The 23,158-nt window shown below is 37.5% G+C and overlaps 2 protein-coding genes across 2 annotated transcripts; both read left to right on the top strand.

Moving 5' to 3' along the window:
• Nucleotides 1-417: 417 nt before the first annotated feature.
• On the top strand, nucleotides 418-3,509 carry LOC137633249 (uncharacterized). The gene is made up of 4 exons (XM_068365449.1): nucleotides 418-571; nucleotides 1,366-1,619; nucleotides 2,268-2,399; nucleotides 3,358-3,509. The coding sequence occupies exons 1-4, from the start codon at nucleotides 564-566 to the stop codon at nucleotides 3,507-3,509; spliced, it is 546 nt and encodes a 181-aa protein (XP_068221550.1). The 5' UTR covers nucleotides 418-563.
• A 2,375-nt stretch (nucleotides 3,510-5,884) lies between these two features.
• LOC137632883 (glutamate receptor ionotropic, kainate glr-3-like) lies at nucleotides 5,885-22,273 on the top strand. Its single transcript, XM_068364977.1, has 7 exons — nucleotides 5,885-5,973; nucleotides 6,216-6,457; nucleotides 9,573-9,757; nucleotides 16,807-17,040; nucleotides 17,402-17,580; nucleotides 19,350-19,518; nucleotides 21,567-22,273. The coding sequence occupies exons 1-7, from the start codon at nucleotides 5,885-5,887 to the stop codon at nucleotides 21,702-21,704; spliced, it is 1,236 nt and encodes a 411-aa protein (XP_068221078.1). The 3' UTR covers nucleotides 21,705-22,273.
• The last annotated feature ends 885 nt before the right edge of the window (nucleotides 22,274-23,158 follow it).

The raw sequence follows: 23,158 nt of genomic DNA, 5'->3' as shown, positions 1-23,158 counted from the left end.
AGAGAGAGAGAAAAGAGGTTTGGTGGAAGAGGATGCCTTTGATCGAAGACATTGAAGAGAGCGCATAAGGCATCCGACCCCTTGATGTATGGATAATGGTGGGAAATATGATCTTAAAGGTAAACCCCTATTACTAGTGCGAGTAATAGGAAGAGAGAGAGAGAGAGAGAGAGGAGAGAGGAGAGAGAGAGAGAGAGAGAGAGAGAGAGAGAGAGAGAGAGAGAGAGAGAGAGAAGGTTTGGTGGAAGATGATACCTTTGATCGAAGATATTGGAGAGAGCACATAAGTCAACCGACCCCTTAATGTAAGGATAACGGTGGGGAAGAAGAAGAAGCAAATGAAATTATATGTATAGATAGGAGTATCTATGACTAACCAGTTTATTTTTTTTTTCATTGGCCTTTCCAGACAAGCATCCTCTCGTTCCAGCCTTTGGTATTGATAGACATCAGGGAGTTTCCAGAATCATACAGAATCCGATTTCTTGGAAGCGTTCTGGAGCACTTCGACCGTCACTTGTCGAACTGTTCTAATCGACTTTTGCTCCGATAATGAGGTCGATATGTTGAGGTAAAGATTCCTTTTAACCCTGATGTTGTTATTATTATTATTATTATTATTATTATTATTATTATTATTTATTTATTTATTTAACTAGAATTCTTCATGTGTCAATACCCGAGTGTTAATTTTTGCAATTGTTATTATTATTAATATTATTATTATTATTATTATTATTATTATTATTTATCTATTTATTTATTTAGAATCCTGCATGTGTTGATACCTGATTGTTAATTTTTACCATTATTATCATTGTTATTATTATTATTATTATTATTATTATTATTATTATTATTATCATTATTGTTACTATTATTAGTTTATTTAGAATCCTACTTTTGTCAATACCTGACTTAATTTTTGCCATGATTATTATTATTATTATTATTATTATTATTATTATTATTATTATTATTATTATTATTCATTTATAATCCTGTATATTTTGATACTTAACTGTTCTTTTTTTACCATTATTATTATTATTATTATTATTATTATTATTATTATTGTTGTTGTTGTTGTTGTTAATGTTCTTGTTATTATTATTCATTATTATTATTATTATTATTATTATTATTGATTTACTTAGAATCCTGCATGGTGTCAATACATGACTTAATTTTTGCCATTATTATTATTATTATTATTATTATTATTATTATTATTATTATTATTATTATTATTATAAACAAGAGGTGACATTTTAACCTGATCTCCCTTATGGGAAGAATCTATCCTGAATAATACAAGTAAGCTACAACGAACTTCCTCATTCCATCCTTGTCTTCCCTCGACAGATTCTTGGAAAACTCGCACCTTTGGTGGTTCTACGAAATTAAGGTCTTCATGATCGGGTATCGTTGGAAAGTGAACAAAGTCCTTCTGGATTTCGCCCTCAGGAACTTCATCCAGCCCGTGTACGTGGCCCTTGACGAGGACGCCGTTCGATCGTTGAATGCTTCGTTTAAAAGGGCGTCTCCTGATAGGTCCTCTCCTGAAGGGGAGGTTCCGTTGCAAAGGTTGCGGAATTGGTCGGAATTGAACGACGGAAGTAAGCACTACTAATGTGGTATTATTATGTGCATTGTGTTTTTCATGGTATACGCAAATATTTATTTGCGTGTATTGATAATTTCACTTATAGCCTACATACATAATTGCATACATACTTATTACATACATGCCATTGAATGATGTTACTTGTTCTAGTGCCTTGTTTATGACCTAAATTCGATAATACAATACACTATATTTATATAATGTGTGTATATATATATATATATATATATATATATATATATATATATATATAAATATATATATATATATATATTATATGTATATATATATATATTATATGTATATATACATATATAAATATATATATATATATATATATATATATATATATATATATATATGTATATATATATATATATATATGTGGGTGTGTGTATATATGTATATATATATATATATATATATATATATATATATATATATATATATATATATATATATATATATATTATACTTATACTATATATATATATATATATATATATATATATATATTTATATACTTATATATATTATTTATATATATATATATACTTATATATTATATATATATTATATATAATATTTATATATATATATCATATATATATATATATTGATATTGCCATAACTGTTGCAGGGAGATTAGGTGATATATTCAGCAGATGTTTATATTGCAAGAATGGAACCAGTCGCATCCTTCACATTTCATCCTGGCCTGTGGACACAGATTTGACCTGGGATGTGACCTGGGAACTGAAAATGATCTCGGGTGAGTTTTGATAATTTGTAATATTCCTTCGTTAAAACGTTAACTTTCTTGTCATGAAAATAAGATAATCTATGTAGAATCTGTATTTTAAGTTATTTCCATACTAACAAACCTTCTGTTATTTATGTGGATTGTCGTTCACAGCGTATCTGGAAGGGAATCCACATAAATAACTCAAGTTTGTATTAGATAGGGAAAAAATACAGATTATCTCCGAATTTGTCATTTTACGAACATCACAACTAATTAACAAGTGCCTTAGTTGAAAGGGAATTTTGTTAATGAGATTTACTGCTATAAACAAATGCATATGCTCACTAAAACTATGAAGTTGCTGTCAGAGATCAATTATCATAACTCCTCTATTAATTTGAGTTTGTATCCCCATTATATAGGTCAACCCCCATTTTCTGGAAGTTTGTAAGCCTCCCATTAGGTGTGTTTAATCCTTCCCATTTTTTATATAGTTGCAAATATGCATTAATTCGGGGTACTTACAAAATGTCATTCTCTTTGCCAATAATGAAATTAATGATAATTGCAGCAAGAGAGAACATCATTATTTCGTGGAGATGATATATAGATAAAATTGCGGATTTTATTTAGCAATTGCAATACTGACAGCAACAGTAAAATATATTGCAGGATCATTGACAAAATTATTGTGGATTTGATTTATCAATTAGAATACTGCGCATCAACATGACAATAGCTTGGAGGATCATTAAAAAATTTTTAGTGATTGTATTCATCAATTACAATACTGACAGCAACAGTAAAAATATCTTGCAGGATCATTGACAAAATTATTGTGGATTTCATTTATCAATTACGATACTGACAACAACATTAAAAATATCCTGCAGGATCATTGACAAAATTATTGTGGATTTATCAATTGCAATTGGCCCATTCCTTTGAATGTGAACTAATCCTACCATTGCCTCCTCCATTTCAGATGAAGGGCGTGATCTCCAGGGGCACCTCCTGCGCATCGTAGGAACGATTTACTATCCTTTTACAGATATGAAACCAATCACGGAGCAACCAGACTCCCTCATGACTCTTCTCGACTCTCTAGATAAGAGGACTACTGGAGGTTTTATCTAATGTCCTCAACTTTAAGTAAGTTATCTTCTTTATTTTGATTTCATTAATTCTGTTTTTTTTTTTTTTAAATTGGCATATGTCCTTTGTACTATGTTGAGACAGACTGAGTTTAACATTTCAAAAGTTATGACTGAAAAGCTACATTTTAAAAGGAAAACATACACAGGAAAGCCACCTATCCTAAGGTTCCTCACCTAACCTAAATTAGGATTCGTATCCTTACCTACATATATACCTCATACCTACCTACCTCATACCTACCTACCTACTGGGGGGAGGGATGCTACACCCCCTTGCGAACCCCCTTTAGACTGCAGTATTCTTAGCTTACTCTAACACTAATTCTCAACTCTGTGTTCGCTTCCCAACTGGCTTTACTACCGGCAAAGTAACTGTCGACCTAACCGCGTTATGACTCCTTGCTTGCTGGGAAGAAGGACGCTGGTGGCTGACACAACACATGAACATGCGCTACCAGGGTCTAAGTGATGTCAGGCAGGGCAGCCAATCGGGATTATGGTGTACCCCAAAGCCAAAGTAGAGTACTTCAAAAGAAGGCAATAGTGCTTACCCCAAAAGGAAAAAAAAAAAACAATAGAAGAAAGTAACAACAAATCATATTTTGTAAATCGCAAAAATAGCTTCATATCATCGTATTTCAGACAAAAATAAACAACTTTCCCATAAGAAAATTTGATTTGATTAATAATAAGAAAGTTTACTCATTTCCCAAACGAACTACATTCATCCCTGGTATGTTTATTACGTGAACTATTTTTGGTGATTTATATTTTAGTTGATTTCATCATGTTGATTTTTTATTGTTAAACAGAAATGGTCACTCAAGATGAATTTTATATTTTTTACATTCGAGTTGGGTTTTCGGGTCTTTACTTGATACTTTTTTCAAGTTTTAAGAAATAAGGTTATCCATGTAAGTCGATTTTTTTTTACAAAGCAAGAATATCTATCCATTGGCATCATCATTATCTCGTCCTGCGCCTGTTGATGCAAAGGGCCTCGGTTAGATTTCACCAGTCGTCTCTTTTTTAAGCTTTTAAATCAGTACTCCCTTCATCATCTAATACTTCATGTTTCGTAGTCCTCCCCCATGTAGGCCTGGGTCTTCCAACTCTTCTAGTGCCTTGTGGAGCTCAGCTAAACGTTTGGTGAACTAACTTCTCTTGGGGAGTCTATCCATTGACATATAAAGTATAATCTCGCCATATCAAATTTCTAATTGCCGTTTCCAGATTTAATTTTTTCAGTATTTCTTAAACAGTAAATGAGATGAATCATTACCAAAACAAAAGTTTTCGTGGGTGTCTATAGATGACCAAACTTCAGGTATTTTTGTGATATTCAGAATTTGTGCAAAACCTTTAATGGTCAAAAGTGGATATTGAACACTGTGTTTCACAATATTGACTCAAAATAATAATGGCAAAATTATTGAACAGTTTATATAGATTTTATAGTTTATATATGAAATAATTATTTTAATTTTATTATTGCTCTTAAACTTCTCTTTTAGTTTTTCCTTATTTCCTTTCCTCACTGAGCTATTTTCCTTGTTGGAGCCCTTGTGCATAACTAGGGTTGTAGCTTAGCAAGTAGTAATAATAATAATAATAATAATAATAATAATAATAATAATAATAATAATAATAATAATAATAATAATAACAATAACCTATTCACTGAAAAATAAAGTGTATTTATGCTATGCTAATAATAATAATAATAATAATAATAATAATAATCTATTTACTGAAAAATAAAGTGTATTTATGCTACCCTTTTTTAGTTAGAATTTTGTTTTTTAACAATACTTAAACTAGTATTTTAAGAAATTGTAAAAACTGGTATTTCTTCAAAGCAATTTCCGTTATTGTTAATACAATACTCTATACCATCAGAAAACTATAGTCAGTGTGTATTCTTGAAAAATTTTATCAAGTTTTATTAGTTAATGCAAGTCATCAGTTCATTCAATAGAATTTAATTGCATTGTAAATATAACTCATGAGGCTAATAACTATTCATAATTTCTACATGTCTTATATTCAATACATTTTCTGAGCAACATAAATTATTTCAAGATTTGGGTAACGTTTAAAGTCACTGTAGTCTCTACATTGGTTAGTTGAGAGACAGATGTCAAAAATAAGAGCCAGTTCCATACCTTTAAATGAGATAAGAGATAAAAAGGATGCTTGGGAAGAAAGAGTAAGATAAACACCATGAAATAGTAGCACAACATTAGCCATTGTGAGAGAGAGAGAGAGAGAGAGAGAGAGAGAGAGAGAGAGAGAGAGAGAGAGAGAGAGAGAGAGAGAGAGAGAGAATCAATAAATACAAATTTCACCAACAAAATGAAGTCATCTTTGAATATACCCACGTTAAATTCAAAATATATCATCGAGTGTAATCATAATGTGACTTTCACTGTTAAAAAAAAATCGTAAATTTTAATTAAAAATTGTCCGTAAAAATATACTGTTCTCAGCCGTATTTCAGTAAAATACGGGTGACTGTAATTTTTACCCTACTTTGATATTATCTTTTACAAGTTGGTGACTGTAATATTACTCCCTTATGTCAATGTATCCATTTTTAAAACGGTCAATGCCTGGCAATATTTATAACAGGATTTTTACTGTTTTTCAGCAAATTTTTAAGTGTTCATTCTTTTTCACCTTTCAGGTACGAGGTGCAACTTCCCAGCGACCGATTACCTGGTTATAACAGAGGGAACAAAGGCTGGACTGGTAAAATTGGAGACATTCAGGACAACCTGGCTGACATCTGCCTCCCAACGGCACCTTCCGCCGAGAGACTGAAAATCATCGACTTCACGAAGAGCTTTGACGGGGACGGTCTGGTCATCGTGTCTCTGAAACCGGAGGTGCTGCCACAGTATCTCATTATTACGAGGCCTTTTGCAGGTAAATATTCCCTCGAAATACACCTCACTCGCTTAAGTACAGTTAAAATTCTTCCATAAAAACTGTAGAATCTTGGAGTAAATGTTGCCAGGCATTTACCGTTTTGAAAGTGGATATATTGACGTAAAGGAGTGATATTATGGTCACCAACCTTAGCTCACAAGGATGGTGCGGTTGCAGTGACCAAAGCAACTAACGAATTGAGCGGCACCCGAACCTTAGACTGGCGATCACCAGACAAGGATGTTACCAACAGGCCACTGCAAATCTACTTCTTCTTTGTCTGCATCTTTTCCCACTTCTACGTGGGGTCGATGTTTCTGGTCAGCGTTCTCCATCTACCTCTGTCCCACACTTCATCACCGGTTAATCCATTTTATCAAAGGTTATCCTTGATACAGTCCATCCATCTTCGTTCTGGTCTCCCTCCCTTCTCCTTCCCACACCCCAACCTACAAATCTACTTGATTTTTGCTAATGTTTAACATTCTCTTTTACAATAAAACTGGGTAAAGGTCTTCCTAACACAATTACTGGGATATTTTCTTTTGCTTCAAAAGTGTGCGAAGAAGTTTCTGTCCATTATTGATGATTGTAACTACTTTCACTTCAAGACTTGTTAAAGGTCTTTCCATATAATTACTGGGAGTTTCATTCTCTTTACTGTAGAGCTGTTGAAGTTCTTCAAAGCAGCATAATGAGGTATTGCTTTCCAATAATTGTAAAGCAATAAAAAGGTCTATCCAGCCCTATTTTTGAGGTCTATCATTTCTTTAACTGTAAATCTTCAGAATGGCCTTCCTTGGGGTTTTATTACTTAAATTGTCCATAGGTTCAGGGAGGGACTGTAACACTATTATAGTGAATGCCACTTCAGTCAGCTCAACAAAAGACTATCTCGATTATTATTATCACTATTATCATTACTTACTAAGCTAAAACCCTAGTTGGAAAATCAGGATGCTATAAGCCCTGAGGCTTCAACAGGGAAAATAGCCCAGTGAGGAAAGGAAACAAGAAAAAATAAAATATTTGAAGAACAGTAACAACATTAAAATAAATATCTCCTATACAAACTAATAAAAACTTTGATAAAACAGGAGGAAGAGAAATAAGATAGAAGTGTGACCGAGTGTACCCTCAAGCAAAAGAACTCTACCCTGTTATTATTATTATTATTATAGTGAATACCACTTCAATTAGCTCAACAAAAGAGTATCTCAAATATATTCTTCTACTGAATACCCACTACAACTCTTATGAAAATACACTAGCTTATCAATTACTGCAGCTTGTCAATGCAAAGCATGCATCTCTTGAATTCAGTCACCTTCCTTGATTATTAAGAAAAACAACAGCCTTGAATATTTTATCTAATTTAATGGCTTACTTTGTTGTTTGATACAATTGTAATATTTTATGACACTAAAGATTTCAGAAATTAGTCATAACAATACTTTGAAATAAGGGTTATGTAAAACTGGTGACAGTCATTTAATCTAACACATGAATTGTACAGTACAGCAAATAAAAGGGGGTTTGAAGTAGGAAAAATCTATCTTTGGGTGAGATAGCCATGTCGTCCTGATGGAAGTTCCCTTCGGCTGCTTTCTACCGTATAATATGTCTGAGAGTGATATTACAAGAGAATTACCGTCGGGTATCACGGGGTTCCAACCCCTGGAACGACTATCCCTAGACACGTGAATTGTACAGCAAATAAAAAGAGAGGGTAGAAATTTATTGTATTTATGTTACTGTTTACTAAAAAGCATGAAATTAATTTGAAGGACTTTAAAATTTCTGTAGAATAACTATAACAAAAGCAATGACGACTCGCCCATACTTCATGTATGACCAGGGAATCTTGATAGCTCCTAGACGTCTGCTGTTGTGAGGAATTCCAGTTTGACAGGAACCTCGGACTGGGAGCTTTCAATGGATGCAAGGATATGATTCAATTTCTTTTCTAGGAATCATTATAAACCAATCAGTTGTTGAGGTTGTTGAATATTGAAGAAATCATTAGGGTCAAGAGTCCATGTAACAAGACTGCCATTCAGTACCTAGTTGAAGTATCCACCATTTGATTATAGAGACATTCATTGTCAATGACAGCTGGATTTTTGAGGAAAGTTACTGCCAACTATGCGAGTGTAATTCTTGTCATGGGTACGACTGCATAATTCTGAAAATCAGTTAGTTGTGGGAGGCAGCTTACGTCCAGGTTAGTAATTTGCTTTGCCACTAGATGTACTGTTAGAGCCCTTGGCTTGTACATTATGCAATGTAGGCAAGACAAAACTGCATCTACAATTTTCCTCTGTTCGTCTCTGTATTTTCAGGGGAAGGCTGGACGAATAGCAATTCCTCCTTTTGTAGGAAAATGGTGTCAAAATTGGGACAGGCCTTGAGCTATTGTTGTCAAGAGATCCCTAGCAGTTATTTTATTACTTGCATTGGGATTGTCACAAATGCCATTACGCCTAAATAGTGTGAGGCTGTTTTTCCTGGTTTGAAGAGGCTGTGTTGATGAGTGATCAAGTATTAAATACAGTATCCATCTACTTGGCCCCATATAGTGAGGCATAAAAACAAATAGAAGGGTGTCATGCTTGGCTATTGTTAAAATAGGGGAAAAGGATGACACTGCAACTGGTATAATTGCATGAGAGTTTTGCTACAACATAAAGTTGAAAGTGATAGGTTCTCAGCGAGGTAGAGGGAGAACTATGGGAAAAGCAGGAAAAGAATGATTAATGATGATAATTAGTTCCAAAACAATTATGTGCAATTTGAAACAACTACAGTATATTAAGACATCGTCTGTCATTCCATGTTTATGCGTGAATATGTTTGTCTTTTGTTGATTTTGATTTTTTTTTTGTTACTTCTCTGCAGTTTTGTTTTTAATTTGTGAAATCTTACCATTTGAATGAGTAATTTTTTTTTACTGTTTCAATGAGTCATTTGCTCATATTTGATTATGTTGATAATAATAATGCAATTAAAAGTAACTAACAACACTATTAAATCATCACATTTTAATCAGCAGAGAATTTATGCCGAAGTACAAGTTCGTAGAAATTCTAACAATCCTTCTCTTTCCCTTCAGTCGACGTTTGGATTTACTTAATCACGAGTATCCTGATCTGGGGAGCATCCTTATGGGCATTGCAGAAAGCCGTGTCATCCTTCGGTAAGGGCAAGCCCATCTCCTTCAGTGAGTCGATGTTCTACAGTTGGGCTGTGATGCTGGAAGATCCTCCAATGCAAACCCCTTCCAGTGTCTCTGGCCAGGTGAGTTTTGCCTTTGGAAGATTTCCGAGGGTCAAACATGGGATTAGCCGCGATAACAGATATAGTGAACTGTTGTTAATATTATTATTATTATTATTATTATTATTATTATTATTATTATTATTATTATAACATCCTGCTTTTTCAGCTATAGTCAATTCTTTTTAGTGAGGCAGATTTGCACGGACTTGCAGTGGTGCCCTTTTAGCTCGTAAAAGTTTCCTGATCGCTGATTGGTTAGACAAGATAATTCTAACCAATCAGATAGCAGGAAACTTTCCCGAGATAAAAGGGCACCGCTGCGAGTCGGTGCAAATGCGCCTCGTTAAAGAAAAATCAGTATAGGGTTGTAGCTTTCTTAGTAATGATGATATTTTTAAATATTTAACTTAGCCGGTGAATATATAGCTGCAACTCTGTTGCTCGACAGACAAACTGTACAGAAAAAAACTCGCCAGCGATCGCTATACAGGTTGCGGGTGTGCCCAACAGCGCCATCTGTCGGCCAGATACCAAGCTCTATGTAAACAAAGACTCAATTTTCTCTCTGTCGACGTGTCGACAAGACGTACTTTACTCGCTGTTGAAACCTGGAGTTTTTCCCATCATCTTTGGTGAAGTACTATATTCTGGTTTGAGCTTTCGCAGTGCAGGTGTTTTATCTTCATCTAAAATCTTGAACTCGTTTTGGATAGATTTATTTTTTGGTGACAAAGAGAGTAGGGACTTTCTTTGACTTTTAAATGGCCGACCCTTCCCTTAGACGGATGTGTGTTTAGGCTTTTAGTAATTATCTTATCACGTTATAAATTAATTATAGATTTTCCTCTTCGATTAACTTTCCATTTATAATAAACATAAAAAATAAATTTTAATGTTTTGTTTATATGCGACCTTTCCTGAGAGTAGGCGGTCCTAACTTGGAAACCGAAGTTAATCAACGTTGAGCCCTTTATATCGTAAATAGCTTGTAAAGAGCTAAGGATTTAAAACTTTTTAAATGAAATATTTTATGAAAGAATTTCTTTGAAGAGTCTTCGTACTGTTTTCAAAGATGAACTAACGTTTAGTTTATTCATGCTACGCAGTTGTTGACGTTCAGGACGTTCAACTTGCGCTCTATCGTTACGATAGAGAGAGAGTGTATCACGGTTTCACTTTGCAGAAAGAGTAAATCGATTCTGACGTTTTGTTCATTCTTTCTAAGCTTAAATGTTTTAAATTCTATTTTAAAGGAACTTTTTAATTGAAAAACCTTTCAGTTTTTTCCTTTGGTCAAATAACATGTTTTTTGACGAAATGTAATTGGGCTCTTCTCTTAGGTGCTAAATCAAGAGAGAAAGAGAGAGAGAGATAGAGACGGAGGGAGAGAGAGGAGAGAAAACGTTCCGTTCAAGCGGGTAACGTTGTTCTCGAGTTGCTCTCGTCCCTAGTCTCTGTACGGGGAGTAAGGATAAAACGTTTTTAGTTTTTATTCTCGTCCCCAGGCTATGTGCGGTTAGAGATTGAAAACGTAGTTTTGAAGGAACTAGTGTTTAGTCTCTTCCCCAGCCACTGAATTTTTTATCTTAAAATATGTTTTCTGTTTTTTGCTGGTATTAATGAGCTTGCATTTTACGACTGATTTCGCAATTACTACCTTTTGATGAGGGTAGAATTGCGTGCTTTAGGTAGAAATCAGTAAAAGTTTCGATTTCAGTGAAATAAGTGCAAAACAGAAAATCGAATTGATAAAGTGATATTGCGCTAAGTGTTACAGTGTTGCGTCCGAGGGTTCGTCTGTTCGTGCCTGTCGTTCACCTAGTCCGGGACCTCTTGCAAGCTCCCAAACCCAGGGGAGAAGTAATGTCGAACAACTTATGGGTTCGAGAGGCCTTGATCAACGAACAGACGTTTCCCTCTATGGTATCGGGTGTATCTTACCAAGATCTCCCCTACCATAAGGCGAGAGAGACGTTTTTTCTCCTCGTCATCCGAAGGCTTTTCGCATAAGAAACCTGTAATAAGGTTTCGAAGCCCTTAAGCGAAAGTCAGTCCTTTCAGGACAGGTCCAGCGTCCTGCTTGCAGCCATTAGGACAGCTCTGACCCTATGCAGTCTCGGAAAACTGCTCGCCGCCTAACAAAAGCTTAACACAGACTCCGAGAGTCTTTTTTGTTGGCAAAGTGTTGCGGTCACAGACGTTACCCTCGTCTCTTACCACAACCATTTCCGTTGATCCTTAATGGGTTTACGGCAAGACATGCAGAATATGCTTGCCTCCCTTTTGGAAGACTATTCTGCCGATTAGTCCGTTGAGTCTAGCCGTTTATCTCATCGATATCCTGGCTTTCAGTCAACCTAACGTTCCTTTGTGCTTCCTGTTGACGTTGGCGTAGCTAAGTCACGTCAGTCAGGTTGTTTAGAACCACACTCGATGCGGTCTCGTGTGGATTTTCAGCCACATTTGGATGTTAGGCCACTTGCTGATGCTCCTGTTGACGTTCAGGACGTTCGCTAACAATCGGAGTTGACTTGTTTTGACGCTGTGCGTCAACCTCCGCATTCTAGAGTTGTTTTGACTGCTCAGTCTAGGCAGTCAAAGCAGTCTCGAGTGGACGCTGTGCGTCCTCACGCACCTGTTGTTGTTGACAGTTCAGTTGTTGACAGTTCACAGACTGTCAAGCAGTTACATGACGTTGCGTCCTGGTCCGCTACTAATGCACCAGTGCGTGTGGACTCTGCTTGTAAAGCATTGCCACCACGGTAGGTCTCTCCCTTGCTTGAGACTCAGCTTTTATCGGACAAGGTTCCTGTAGATGAGGAAGTTGCTGTTCCCCCTCCTACTGATATTCCCTTGAGGACTCTGTCAGACGGAGAGGAGCCTAAAGCTGCTTAGCCCTCTATGGACTTTAATTAAATCATGATGATTTTTTTTAAGGATCTTTGTCCGGATCTTTTTATAACTGCTGCTCCTCGTTCGCCTAGACGTCAGAGCTTACACTAGGCCTAGCTACTTCGAAGCCGTTGTTTATAAGCTAGTGCTCTCTCGCTCTCCTAGAGAGCTTTACGTTTGCTAGGCGACTGGTTTATCACCAGGAGGAGTTTGGGGGATACAGCCTTTGCTTTCCCTTCTTTTAAACTGGCTTATAGAGCGAGAGTCTGATATGACACGAGAGAAGTTCTCGGCTTGGGAGTTCATGCCTCTGCCCAGATAGACTTCTCAAATCTCGTAGACTCTCCCTGGCGCCTGGCCAGGAGACGCTCCAAGTTTTTTACAGGTCAACTTCACAGCTGTTTGCGAGCCTTTGAGGTTTTGCTGTACAATTATGTCATGCATAAACAAGGCTATCAGGGATGGAAAGCGGTACCGCCTCAGTCGCTAACCCCGTCTGTTGCCGCACCTGCTCCCGTAGACCCTAAATGGGCTTTGCTGCAAGACATGCAGTCCAAGCTTGCGTCCTTGATAGAGGACTTTAATGCGGAGAAGGTTGCTGCCGAACCTTCTGGCCAACAACCTTCCAACTGGTCGGTTGTGCGTCCTGTTGACGCTGAGGTAACCTTCTCGCGTCTACCAGTTGAGGTGGTTCCTCCACCGATGCGACCCAGTGTGGGTTGCCAGCCGCACCTTGTCATTAAGCGACGCTCGGAGGTGGTTGTTGACGTTCAGGACGTTCAACAACCAGCAGAGGTGACTTGTTGTGACGCGGTGCGTCAACCTCAGCAACCTGGTATGGTGTTGACTGCACAACCCAGACGGTCTAGACAGTCTCGGGTGGATGCTGTGCTTCCTCGCGCACCCATGGTTGTTGACAGTTCACAGACTGTGCAGCAGTTCCATGACGTTGCGTCCGGCTCCGTCACGCATGCACCAGTGCGACCGGACTCAGCGAGCCAGAAGTTGCCCACTCCGTTGCCGTTTCCTCATCAGTTTTCGGATGTGGAACTATCTGATGAGGACGTTGCTGAACAACAAGACGATCAGCCCCCAGAATAGATCAAGCCCTGCTATCCATCCAGAAGATGCTGAAGAAGGAACGCTGCTCAGTCAGGCTGTGGATGAGTCTGGTGGGGACGCTGTCATCCCTGGAACAGTTTGTATCACTAGGAAGACTACACCTCCGTCTTCTTCAATACCATCTGGCTTTTCACTGGAAAAAGGACAAGACGCTAGAAGCGGTCTCGATCCCGATTTCCAGAAAGATAAAGTCTTGTCTGACTTGGTGGAAGGACAATATCAACCTAAGAGAGGGTCTTCCCCTGGCTGTTCAGACTCCCCACCACGTTCTCTTCTCGGACGCATCGGACTTGGGCTGGGGCGCGACACTGGACGGTCGGGAATGCTCAGGTCTGTGGAACTCGAGTCAGAGGAGCATGCATATCAACTGCAAGGAGCTGTTGGCAGTTCATCTGGCCTTGAAAAGCTTCGAGTATCTCCTTCGAGGCAAAGTGGTGGAAGTAAACTCGGACAACACCACGGCCTTGGCGTACATCTCCAAACAAGGAGGTACCCACTCACTGACGTTGTACGAGATCGCAAGGGACCTGCTCATCTGGTCAAAAGGTCAAGACATCTCCCTAGTAACGAGGTTCATCCAAGGCAACTTGAATGTCATAGCAGATTGTCTCAGTCGGAAAGGGCAAGTAATTCCAACAGAATGGACCCTCCACAAGGATGTGTGCAAGAGACTTTGGGCCACTTGGGGCCAACCAACCATAGATCTCTTTGCAACCTCGCTGACCAAGAGGCTTCCAATCTATTGCTCCCCAGTCCCGGACCCAGCAGCAATACATATAGATGCCTTTCTCCTAGATTGGTCACATCTGGATCTCTACGCATTCCCACCGTTCAAGATTGTCAACAAGGTACTGCAGAAGTTCGCCTCTCACGAAGGGACAAGGTTGACGCTAGTTGCTCCCCTCTGGCCCGCGAGAGAATGGTTCACCGAGGTACTTCGATGGCTAGTAGACGTTCCCAGAAGTCTTTCTCTAAGGGTGGACCTTCTACGTCAGCCTCACGTAAAGAAGGTACACCAAAGCCTCCTCGCTCTTCGTCTGACTGCCTTCAGACTATCGAAAGACTCTCGAGAGCTAGAGGCTTTTCGAAGGAGGCAGCCAGTGCGATTGCTAGAGCAAGGAGAGCATCCACCATTAGAGTCTACCAATCGAAGTGGGAAGTCTTCCGAGACTGGTGCAAGTCAGTTTCTGTATCCTCGACCAGTACCTCTGTAGCTCAAATAGCTGATTTTCTCTTATACCTGAGAAAAGGACGATCCCTTTCAGCTCCCACTATCAAGGGCTACAGAAGCATGTTGGCATCGGTCTTCCGGCATAGAGGCTTAGATCTTTCCAACAATAAAGATCTTCAAGACCTCCTTAAGTCTTTTGAGACCACCAAGGAGCGTCGTTTGGCTACCCCTGGTTGGAATTTAGACGTGGTACTAAGATTCCTCATGTCAGACAGGTTTGAGCCGCTACAATCAGCCTCCCTGAAAGATCTCACTCTAAAGACACTTTTCCTGGTATGCTTAGCCCCAGCTAAAAGAGTCAGTGAGATTCATGCCTTCAGCAAGAACATCGGATTTTCGTCAGAAAAAGCCACCTGTTCGCTACAACTTGGTTTTCTAGCCAAAAATGAGCTGCCTTCTCGGCCTTGGCCTAAATCTTTCGATATTCCCAGCTTATCGGAGATTGTAGGCAATGAACTAGAAAGAGTCTTATGCCCTGTGAGAGCTCTTAAGTTCTATTTAAAGCGTACCAAACCTTTACGAGGCCAATCTGAAGCTTTATGGTGTTCAGTTAAGAAACCATCTTTGCCTATGTCAAAGAATGCTTTATCATACTTTATCAGACTGTTAATACGAGAAGCTCATTCACATCTGAGTGAGGAAGACCGAGCTTTGCTTAAGGTGAAGACGCACGAAGTTAGAGCTGTTGCAACTTCCGTGGCCTTTAAGCAAAATAGATCTCTGCGAAGTATAATGGACGCAACCTATTGGAGAAGCAAGTCAGTGTTCGCGTCTTTTTATCTAAAGGATGTCCAGTCTCTTTACGAGGACTGCTACACACTGGGACCATTCGTAGCAGCGAGTGCAGTAGTGGGTGAGGGCTCAACCACTACAATTCCCTAATTCCATATCCTTTTAATCTTTCTCTTGAAATGTTTTTAATGTTGTTTTTATGGGTTGTCCGGAAGGCTAAGAAGCCTTTCGCATCCTGGTTGATTTGGCGGGTGGTCAAAGTCATTTCTTGAGAGCGCCTAGATTAGGGGTTTGATGAGGTCCTGTTGTATGGGTTGCAACCCTTCATACTTCAGCTCCTAGGGGTCGATCAGCATCCTAAGAGGATCGCGAGGCTCCGTAAGGAAGACGTACTTATAAGGCAGAGTAATCGTTCAAGTCGACTTCCTTACCAGGTACCTATTTATTTTGTTTTTGTTATTTTGATAACTTCTAAAATGAAATAAAAACTCTTAGCTCATAAAATGTAAACATATATTACTGGTCTCTACCCACCATCCTGGGTGTGAATCAGCTATATATTCACCGGCTAAGTTAAATATTTAAAAATGATATTTTAATTATAAAATAAATTTTTGAATATACTTACCCGGTGAATATATAAATTAAATGACCTTCCCTTCCTCCCCAATAGAGACGCAGTGGGACGAGGAGAAAATTGAGTCTTTGTTTACATAGAGCTTGGTATCTGGCCGACAGATGGCGCTGTTGGGCACACCCGCAACCTGTATAGCGATCGCTGGCGAGTTTTTTTCTGTACAGTTTGTCTGTCGAGCAACAGAGTTGCAGCTATATATTCACCGGGTAAGTATATTCAAAAATTTATTTTATAATTAAAATATCATATTTTTATTCTTTTAGAGAGTTTGTATATACCAGAATAGAAAGATCAGGAAAACAGTTCTGAAGCATAGTATTAGAGGGAATGGAACTGTCTCACAGATTCATTGTATACATAGGATCCAGATTTTCAGGGACCAAATGTGGGAATAGGAGTCTAGACGAGTGCAACGATAGCTCCTTTACTAATCGCAATATTCCCACCGAACAGATGATGGTCGGATGGTGGCTGGTCGCGAGCCTGTTGATTTCCACCGGCTTCAGGTCGTCTCTGGTGGCTCACATCACAGTCCCAGGGAAGACGAAACCATTAAACAGCTTCACAGACATGATCAAACGACCAAATTACCGCTGGGGCATTGATTCCCGGGTTCATGGGTTTGCCATAAGCATTTTTGGCAATAATCCAGACCCAGTCGTCCAGTACGTCGGTAAATCCCTAGAGGTGGGGAACAAATTATCATACTTATTCTTTTCCTTCTTCTTCTATGCCTTATTATCATTATTATGACCATCCATAATGAGCATTTTATAATACTGGATCACTTATCAAGCATTTCTATAATAGATTATCTAATGCTTACAATAATAGATTAAGAATTGACCCAACTTTGTGCAAATATATGTATGAATATATTTATGTCCTTACCTATACAAGTGACCTTATTTGCTTACTTCTCTGATTAGCTAATTAGTTATGTTCAGGTGTTTATCACCTCTAAGAGTTGTATAGACCAGCAAGCTGTCATGTTATATATCTGCCATTTATCTGTTGATATATTCTATCGTTTATTTACAATCAGTAGGTCTCAAACCTGGAAGACGGATTGAAGAGGACAAGCACCGGAAGTTTTTCTTTAATGGCCACCAAGCGAGGTTTGATCACTTACATAATGTCAAATTATGCAGACAAATATGGCCAAACACCTTTCTATCTCAGCAAACAGAGCTTCACTATGTCATATGAATCTGGATGGGGCTTTAGGTGAGTATCCTCCCCCCCTAGTTTCCTAGACTGGCTTAAGTCTATTAGGGGTGCAGATATCTATGGTTATCTACGGATACGTCCCTGATCATACACGATATCTTAGGATGGTCGTTCCGGGGGTTAGAACTCCGTGATACGTGACGGTAATTCTCTTGTAATATCACTCGCAGAAATATTATACAGTAGGAAGCTTCCGGAAGGACCTTCCATCAGGATGACATGGCTATCTCGCCCAAAAATTGATTTTTCCTACATCAAAATTTTTTTTGTTTGTGGGATTGGTTTTTTGTTATTATTATAATCAACAAGAGTCATATATTTTCATTAGACAAATCAAAGATGCTGTTACACAATTATGTTTTCTTGGGATTTCTATCATGTTTTATATTGTGTACCTAGTACAGTACTGAAGCCAATTTTGATGACAGATTTGAATTGAACACACTTGACCAATATTGTTAACAGATATTATGAACAGATTTGAATCTAAAACACTTAACCAGTATTGTTGACAGATTTGGAGGCACTTAGCCAATATTGATGACAGATTTGGAAGCACTTAGCCAATATGGATGACAGATTTGTAGGCACTTGCCAATATTGATGACGTATTTGGAGGCACTTAGCCCATATTGATGACATATTTAGAGGCACTTAGACAATATTGATGACAGATTTGTAGGCACTTGGCAATATTGATGACATCTTTAGAGGCACTTAGCCAATATTAAAGACAGATTTGGAAGCACTTAGCCAAAATTGAAAACATATTTGGAGGCACTTAGCCGATGTTGATGACAGATTTGACGGCCCTTAGCCAATATTGATGACAGATTTGGAGGCCCCTAGTCAATATTAATGACAGATTTTGAGGTACTTTGACAATACAGTATTGCTTATAGATTTGGAGTCTTTAAGCTGCTTAGCCCATATTGATGACAGCTGTGAAATCATTTACAAACCTTGGTGACAGATTTTAATGCATTTGGTCAATAATATTTACAGACTTGAAGTCTAGAAGTCGCTTAGCTCATGTTAGGGATAGATTTTCAGTCAGCCAGTATTGGTAACATATTTGAACTCTTGGAGCCTGATGACAAATTTAAAACTGTTCAACTAATATTGGTGATAGAATTAACTTGTTTAGTCAATATTGATGGTATATGTTAAGTTGTATAGCCAATAATGGTAGGAAATTTGAATATGAGTAGGCGATATTGAAGACAAATGAGTTGTGCAAAAATGAGATACTTAATGAAAACCATGATGACAAGGTACCAAAATAAACTTAGTAAAACAGTCTCTGAGGCATCACAGTAACCTACCACTTAATAACTCGGCGATCTCCAAGAGAGAGTGGAACATTACCACACGCTTCTAAAATGGCATCGCTCGAATACATTTTCTGACATTGCATAATGTCTTGCCACCCTAGATATTTTCCAAGTACGAGCTTTTTTACACAGTTACAAAATATTCAACACATCCCTGATTGATAAGGTTATTTTACATTTGTTGAAGCATGTTTCCATTAAGTTTTGCAGTCAATATTGTAAGAGGGTAGCTAAGAAAACCATGGTAAACAAGCTTGTTGGACAAAGTCTGAAGTAAACAGTAATATTTCAGTTTTAAGAATGATAACTTTCTTTCTGTAGAAGAAATTTACAAATTATATTAAAAATTGGCATCAAAATTTAAATATGTGACACATCTTTTTGCGGTTACTCATCAGTGGAAAATTGTTTACTTACTAATTCTCACTACAGGAAAGGAGCTCCCTTCTATCCACTCTTGACCTCCACTTTAGCGAGATTGACCGAGAGCGGCATCACCCAATACTGGATGGATGACCTTCTGGCCTATCGATCTCAACGGGCAGAGAAGATAGCTCAAGGAAAACAGAATGAAAGGACTTCTCTAGCCAATGATCCAGAGGTAAGTCACTGTTAAAGAATTCCCTCTTATGGGTTAGGAACATAGTAGTCATAGTGAGAATGGGTGTGAAGAATGAATTGGCATATAGAGTGGATGTGAAGCTTCATTTAAATGATTACTTTCCTGCACTGAGCACCTTCAGTTTGTTGCAAGTTCAATTAAATTTTTGGGATGGGAAAATGATGATGATATAATCCCCTAGCTTTCACTATATATCAGGATACATTTATTCTTGCATCAAATTGCTTTATGTTAAAAGTTACGTTGACTTTTCGAAGATTGCTCATTTGGTTGGTTTTCAGGCCACCTTTGGAAATATCAATGCATGAAACTGCTATGGCATATCGTAAGATTAGATTATGAATTGGATAATCACAGTAAAAGGGCTTACTAGCCATGCTTTTAGTCCTATTTTAACTTGTCGTACCAAATTACTTTGGTCAAACTTCACTTTTGTTTTTGGAGATCTTTGATGCACTCTGACAGCTTTTTGTGGTTTTATTGTTAATTGTGCCTCTTGTGGTAAACAGCAGATATTTTAACGATTATTCCTGGCTACTTAGCCACTATGTCAAAGTTGAGTATCATTATGACACAAGAAGTGTATGCGATCCGTCATAAATGATAGCTAAATATTTAGGTTAGATAGGGTAAATGGAGATGGTTTGAGCATGCTCTTCACACTCCCAAGAAAGATTAGTTCATCAAACGTTCAACTGGGCTCCACAAGGCACTAGAAGAATTGGAAAACCCAGCCCTACATGGCTAAGGACTATGAAGCGTGAAGTAGGAGATGATGAATGGAGAAGTATTAATTTAAAAGCTCAAGATAGAGACAACTGGTGAAATCTAACCAAGGCCCTTTGCATTAATAGGCGTAGAAGGAGATGATGATGATGACACACATGCACATGCACCCCCTATCACCAGAGTATGATTACTCCCTATACCCCCTACCCATGGGACAGAGAGCACCTGACACTTGCTCTATTATATAGGATAGATGCTGACTGTCCCAAACCACCTTGGCTTGTCAGTTTCAGTAATGCTCGGCTTCTAACATATTGACTGTTTGCTCAGTTAGTATCCAGGCTTCAAACCTTAAAGAGAAGTATTACTACTTGCACTGCACCAGTCTTTCTTTCTGTAATCATCAGGAATGCTTGGCACCGTATAAGATCGGAAGCTTTACCTTAGTCACCTCTTGTGTTATCTGGGCTTGGAAGGGCATAAGCTTATAAACTTTCACGGTAAAGTAGAACACAAGCAGATAGCTTAATTAAAAGCATTGATAAATACCTTATCAATTAAATTAGTTTAATTTCGGTTGCTGCTGGGGCTACTGGTAGGTAACTGTGTTAAGCTTGAGTGGGAACTTTTGCTAAAATGGAAGTTGGTTTATAACAATATCCTTCCATAAAAAAGGATTGTGATAAGTTCTTCCTTTAAGTGCTTTCTTAGCAACTTTATGGTTAATTTTTTTTTGTGTTTTCTTATGAAACACTCTTTACAAAACTAATGAAATATGTAAGACTTCCTGAATTATTAAGTCATAAATTAACATAAATTTTCAAAACAAATAACAATAGCTCTGAGAAAACAAAAATTGAAAATTCACGGGCACAAGATATACAAAAGTACTTATTATTATTATTATTATTATTATTATTCTTATTATTATTATTATTACTTACTAAGCTGAAACCCCAGTTGGAAAAGCAGGATGCTATAGCCCCAGGGGCTCCAACAGGGAAAATAGCCCAGAGAGGAGAGGAAATAAGGGAAAATAAAATATTTTAAGAACCAACATTAAAATAAATATTTCCTTTATAAACTATAAAAACTTTAACAAAACAAGCGGAAGAGAAATAAGATAGAATAGCGTGCCCGAATGTACCCTCAAGCAAGAGAACTCTAAGATCTAAAGAAACACTAAAGAAAGTTTTGAAGCTCCTGATGACCAACAAATCAAGTATTTATATATAACTGATGATTAAATAGCCCCCATAAAAAGTGATGATAATGATAATTTCTTCATCTCTCTGTAGGTTGACAATAGCCAAGTCGTCCTTCGGTTGATCCATCTTGCTGGCATCTTCTTGATCATCATCCTTGGACTGAGCCTGAGCTTCTTAGTCTTTCTCGTAGAGATAACGAGTCATGCGTATTTAAGTAATAGCCTGTAATAGCCTGTAATTCCAGAGTTTTAAGGTAGTCTCGGTAGCACGTTATCTGACGACTCCTAGCATTTTGATGCCTAGGTCTGCACAAGCACGAGTCCACCGAATATTCAAGTTAGTTGCCCCATGAATTAAGAAGATGTAAGACCTTGATATTCACGACAGATATTAATGACGTGTATTCATGTGACGAAAGATGATGTACTTAATCTAGAAAATTATAAACTAGTCCACAAATCAAAGAGGGCTCCAAAAATTAACCTGGAAGTTGGAAATGAAGAGGAATATTGGTGATAGCATCAAGTTTGATTCCAGCACTGGTTTCTGGGTGCAACGTCTATCCATATAATACCTATACACATTATTGTGATGCTGTCTCAAGATCTTTATATTCATCTATTATGTAATGAAATAGGGTTTTGTATGGAAGGGTTATTATTGTTATCATTATTATTACTAGCTAAGCTACAACCCTAGTTGGAAAAGCAAGATGCTATAAGCCCAAGGGCTCCAACAGGGAAAAGTAGCCCACCAAGGAAAGGAAATATGGAAATAAATAAACGATAGAAAAAGTAATGAACAATTAAAATAAAATTTTAAAAACATTAACAACATTAAAACAGATATTTCATATATAAACTAAAAAACTTAGGTTCAAACTAGAAACTTTTACTGCAACTTCGAACTTTTGAAATTCTACTTATTCAACTACCCGATTAGGAAGATCATTCCACAACTTGGTCACAGCTGGAATAAAACTTCTAGAGTACTGTGTTGTATCGAGCCTCATGATGGAGAAGGCGTGGAATAAAAAAAGATACCATCATATGTTGGTAGAGGATAAGATTTAGATGGAAGATGACTAGCTCTGCAGAGGGTTTGGATAGAAAAGGATTATAGGTTTTGATTAATCCAAGTAGGGTTCTAGGGAGGGGAGAACATGGGGTGCATTGAAGGATGTTTATTGGGGGTTGAACAATCAGTAGAAATTTGTGTATTGTTACCAATTTTTTATTGGAGAAAGGCGAACAAAAATAATGCAGTGCTCAATTCTATTAATGTCACAGCTATTACGGTATATCATTTTCTAAAATAAACAAGGTATACTGCTTGAACGTCTGTTCTAATTACCATTGTTAATGTTATGACAGAATTTTTTTTTTTTTTTTTTGAGAAATGGAACAAAAGAAATATAATGTCACCCTGCAGCTTTTTCACGATTGTGATGTCAGTTGTATTGCCATGAATCCATTAAATATAAATCAATTTTGCTCTAATATATGTAAGAAATTGATTACAGTACTTGTTATTGAAATACGATCCTAAAAATGTTTACTGCAATTACTATGATAAAACTCTGATGCCCAAGAAATCCTTTCTAGAATAAAAATTTTTTTAAGGATTTTTGGAAAAGCATTGCAATAACTAATCAGTCAAACTTCTTTCTTCTTTCTCTACAA

This window comes from Palaemon carinicauda, chromosome 42, assembly GCF_036898095.1.
Source record: "Palaemon carinicauda isolate YSFRI2023 chromosome 42, ASM3689809v2, whole genome shotgun sequence".
NCBI lineage: Eukaryota > Metazoa > Arthropoda > Malacostraca > Decapoda > Palaemonidae > Palaemon > Palaemon carinicauda.
This window is presented reverse-complemented; position numbering and strand designations above follow the sequence as displayed.

Bases quoted from the DNA above. Each gene is read 5' to 3' on its own strand.
- LOC137632883 (XM_068364977.1), top strand. From the start codon at position 5,885: ATGAAGTCATCTTTGAATATACCCACGTTAAATTCAAAATATATCATC. The intron at 5,974-6,215 runs GTAAATTTTAAT...TTCACCTTTCAG, and splicing joins TTCACTGTTAAAAAAAAATC to GTACGAGGTGCAACTTCCCA. The intron at 6,458-9,572 runs GTAAATATTCCC...CTTTCCCTTCAG, and splicing joins TATTACGAGGCCTTTTGCAG to TCGACGTTTGGATTTACTTA.
- LOC137633249 (XM_068365449.1), top strand. The intron at 1,620-2,267 runs GTAAGCACTACT...TAACTGTTGCAG, and splicing joins GTCGGAATTGAACGACGGAA to GGAGATTAGGTGATATATTC. The intron at 2,400-3,357 runs GTGAGTTTTGAT...CCTCCATTTCAG, and splicing joins GGAACTGAAAATGATCTCGG to ATGAAGGGCGTGATCTCCAG.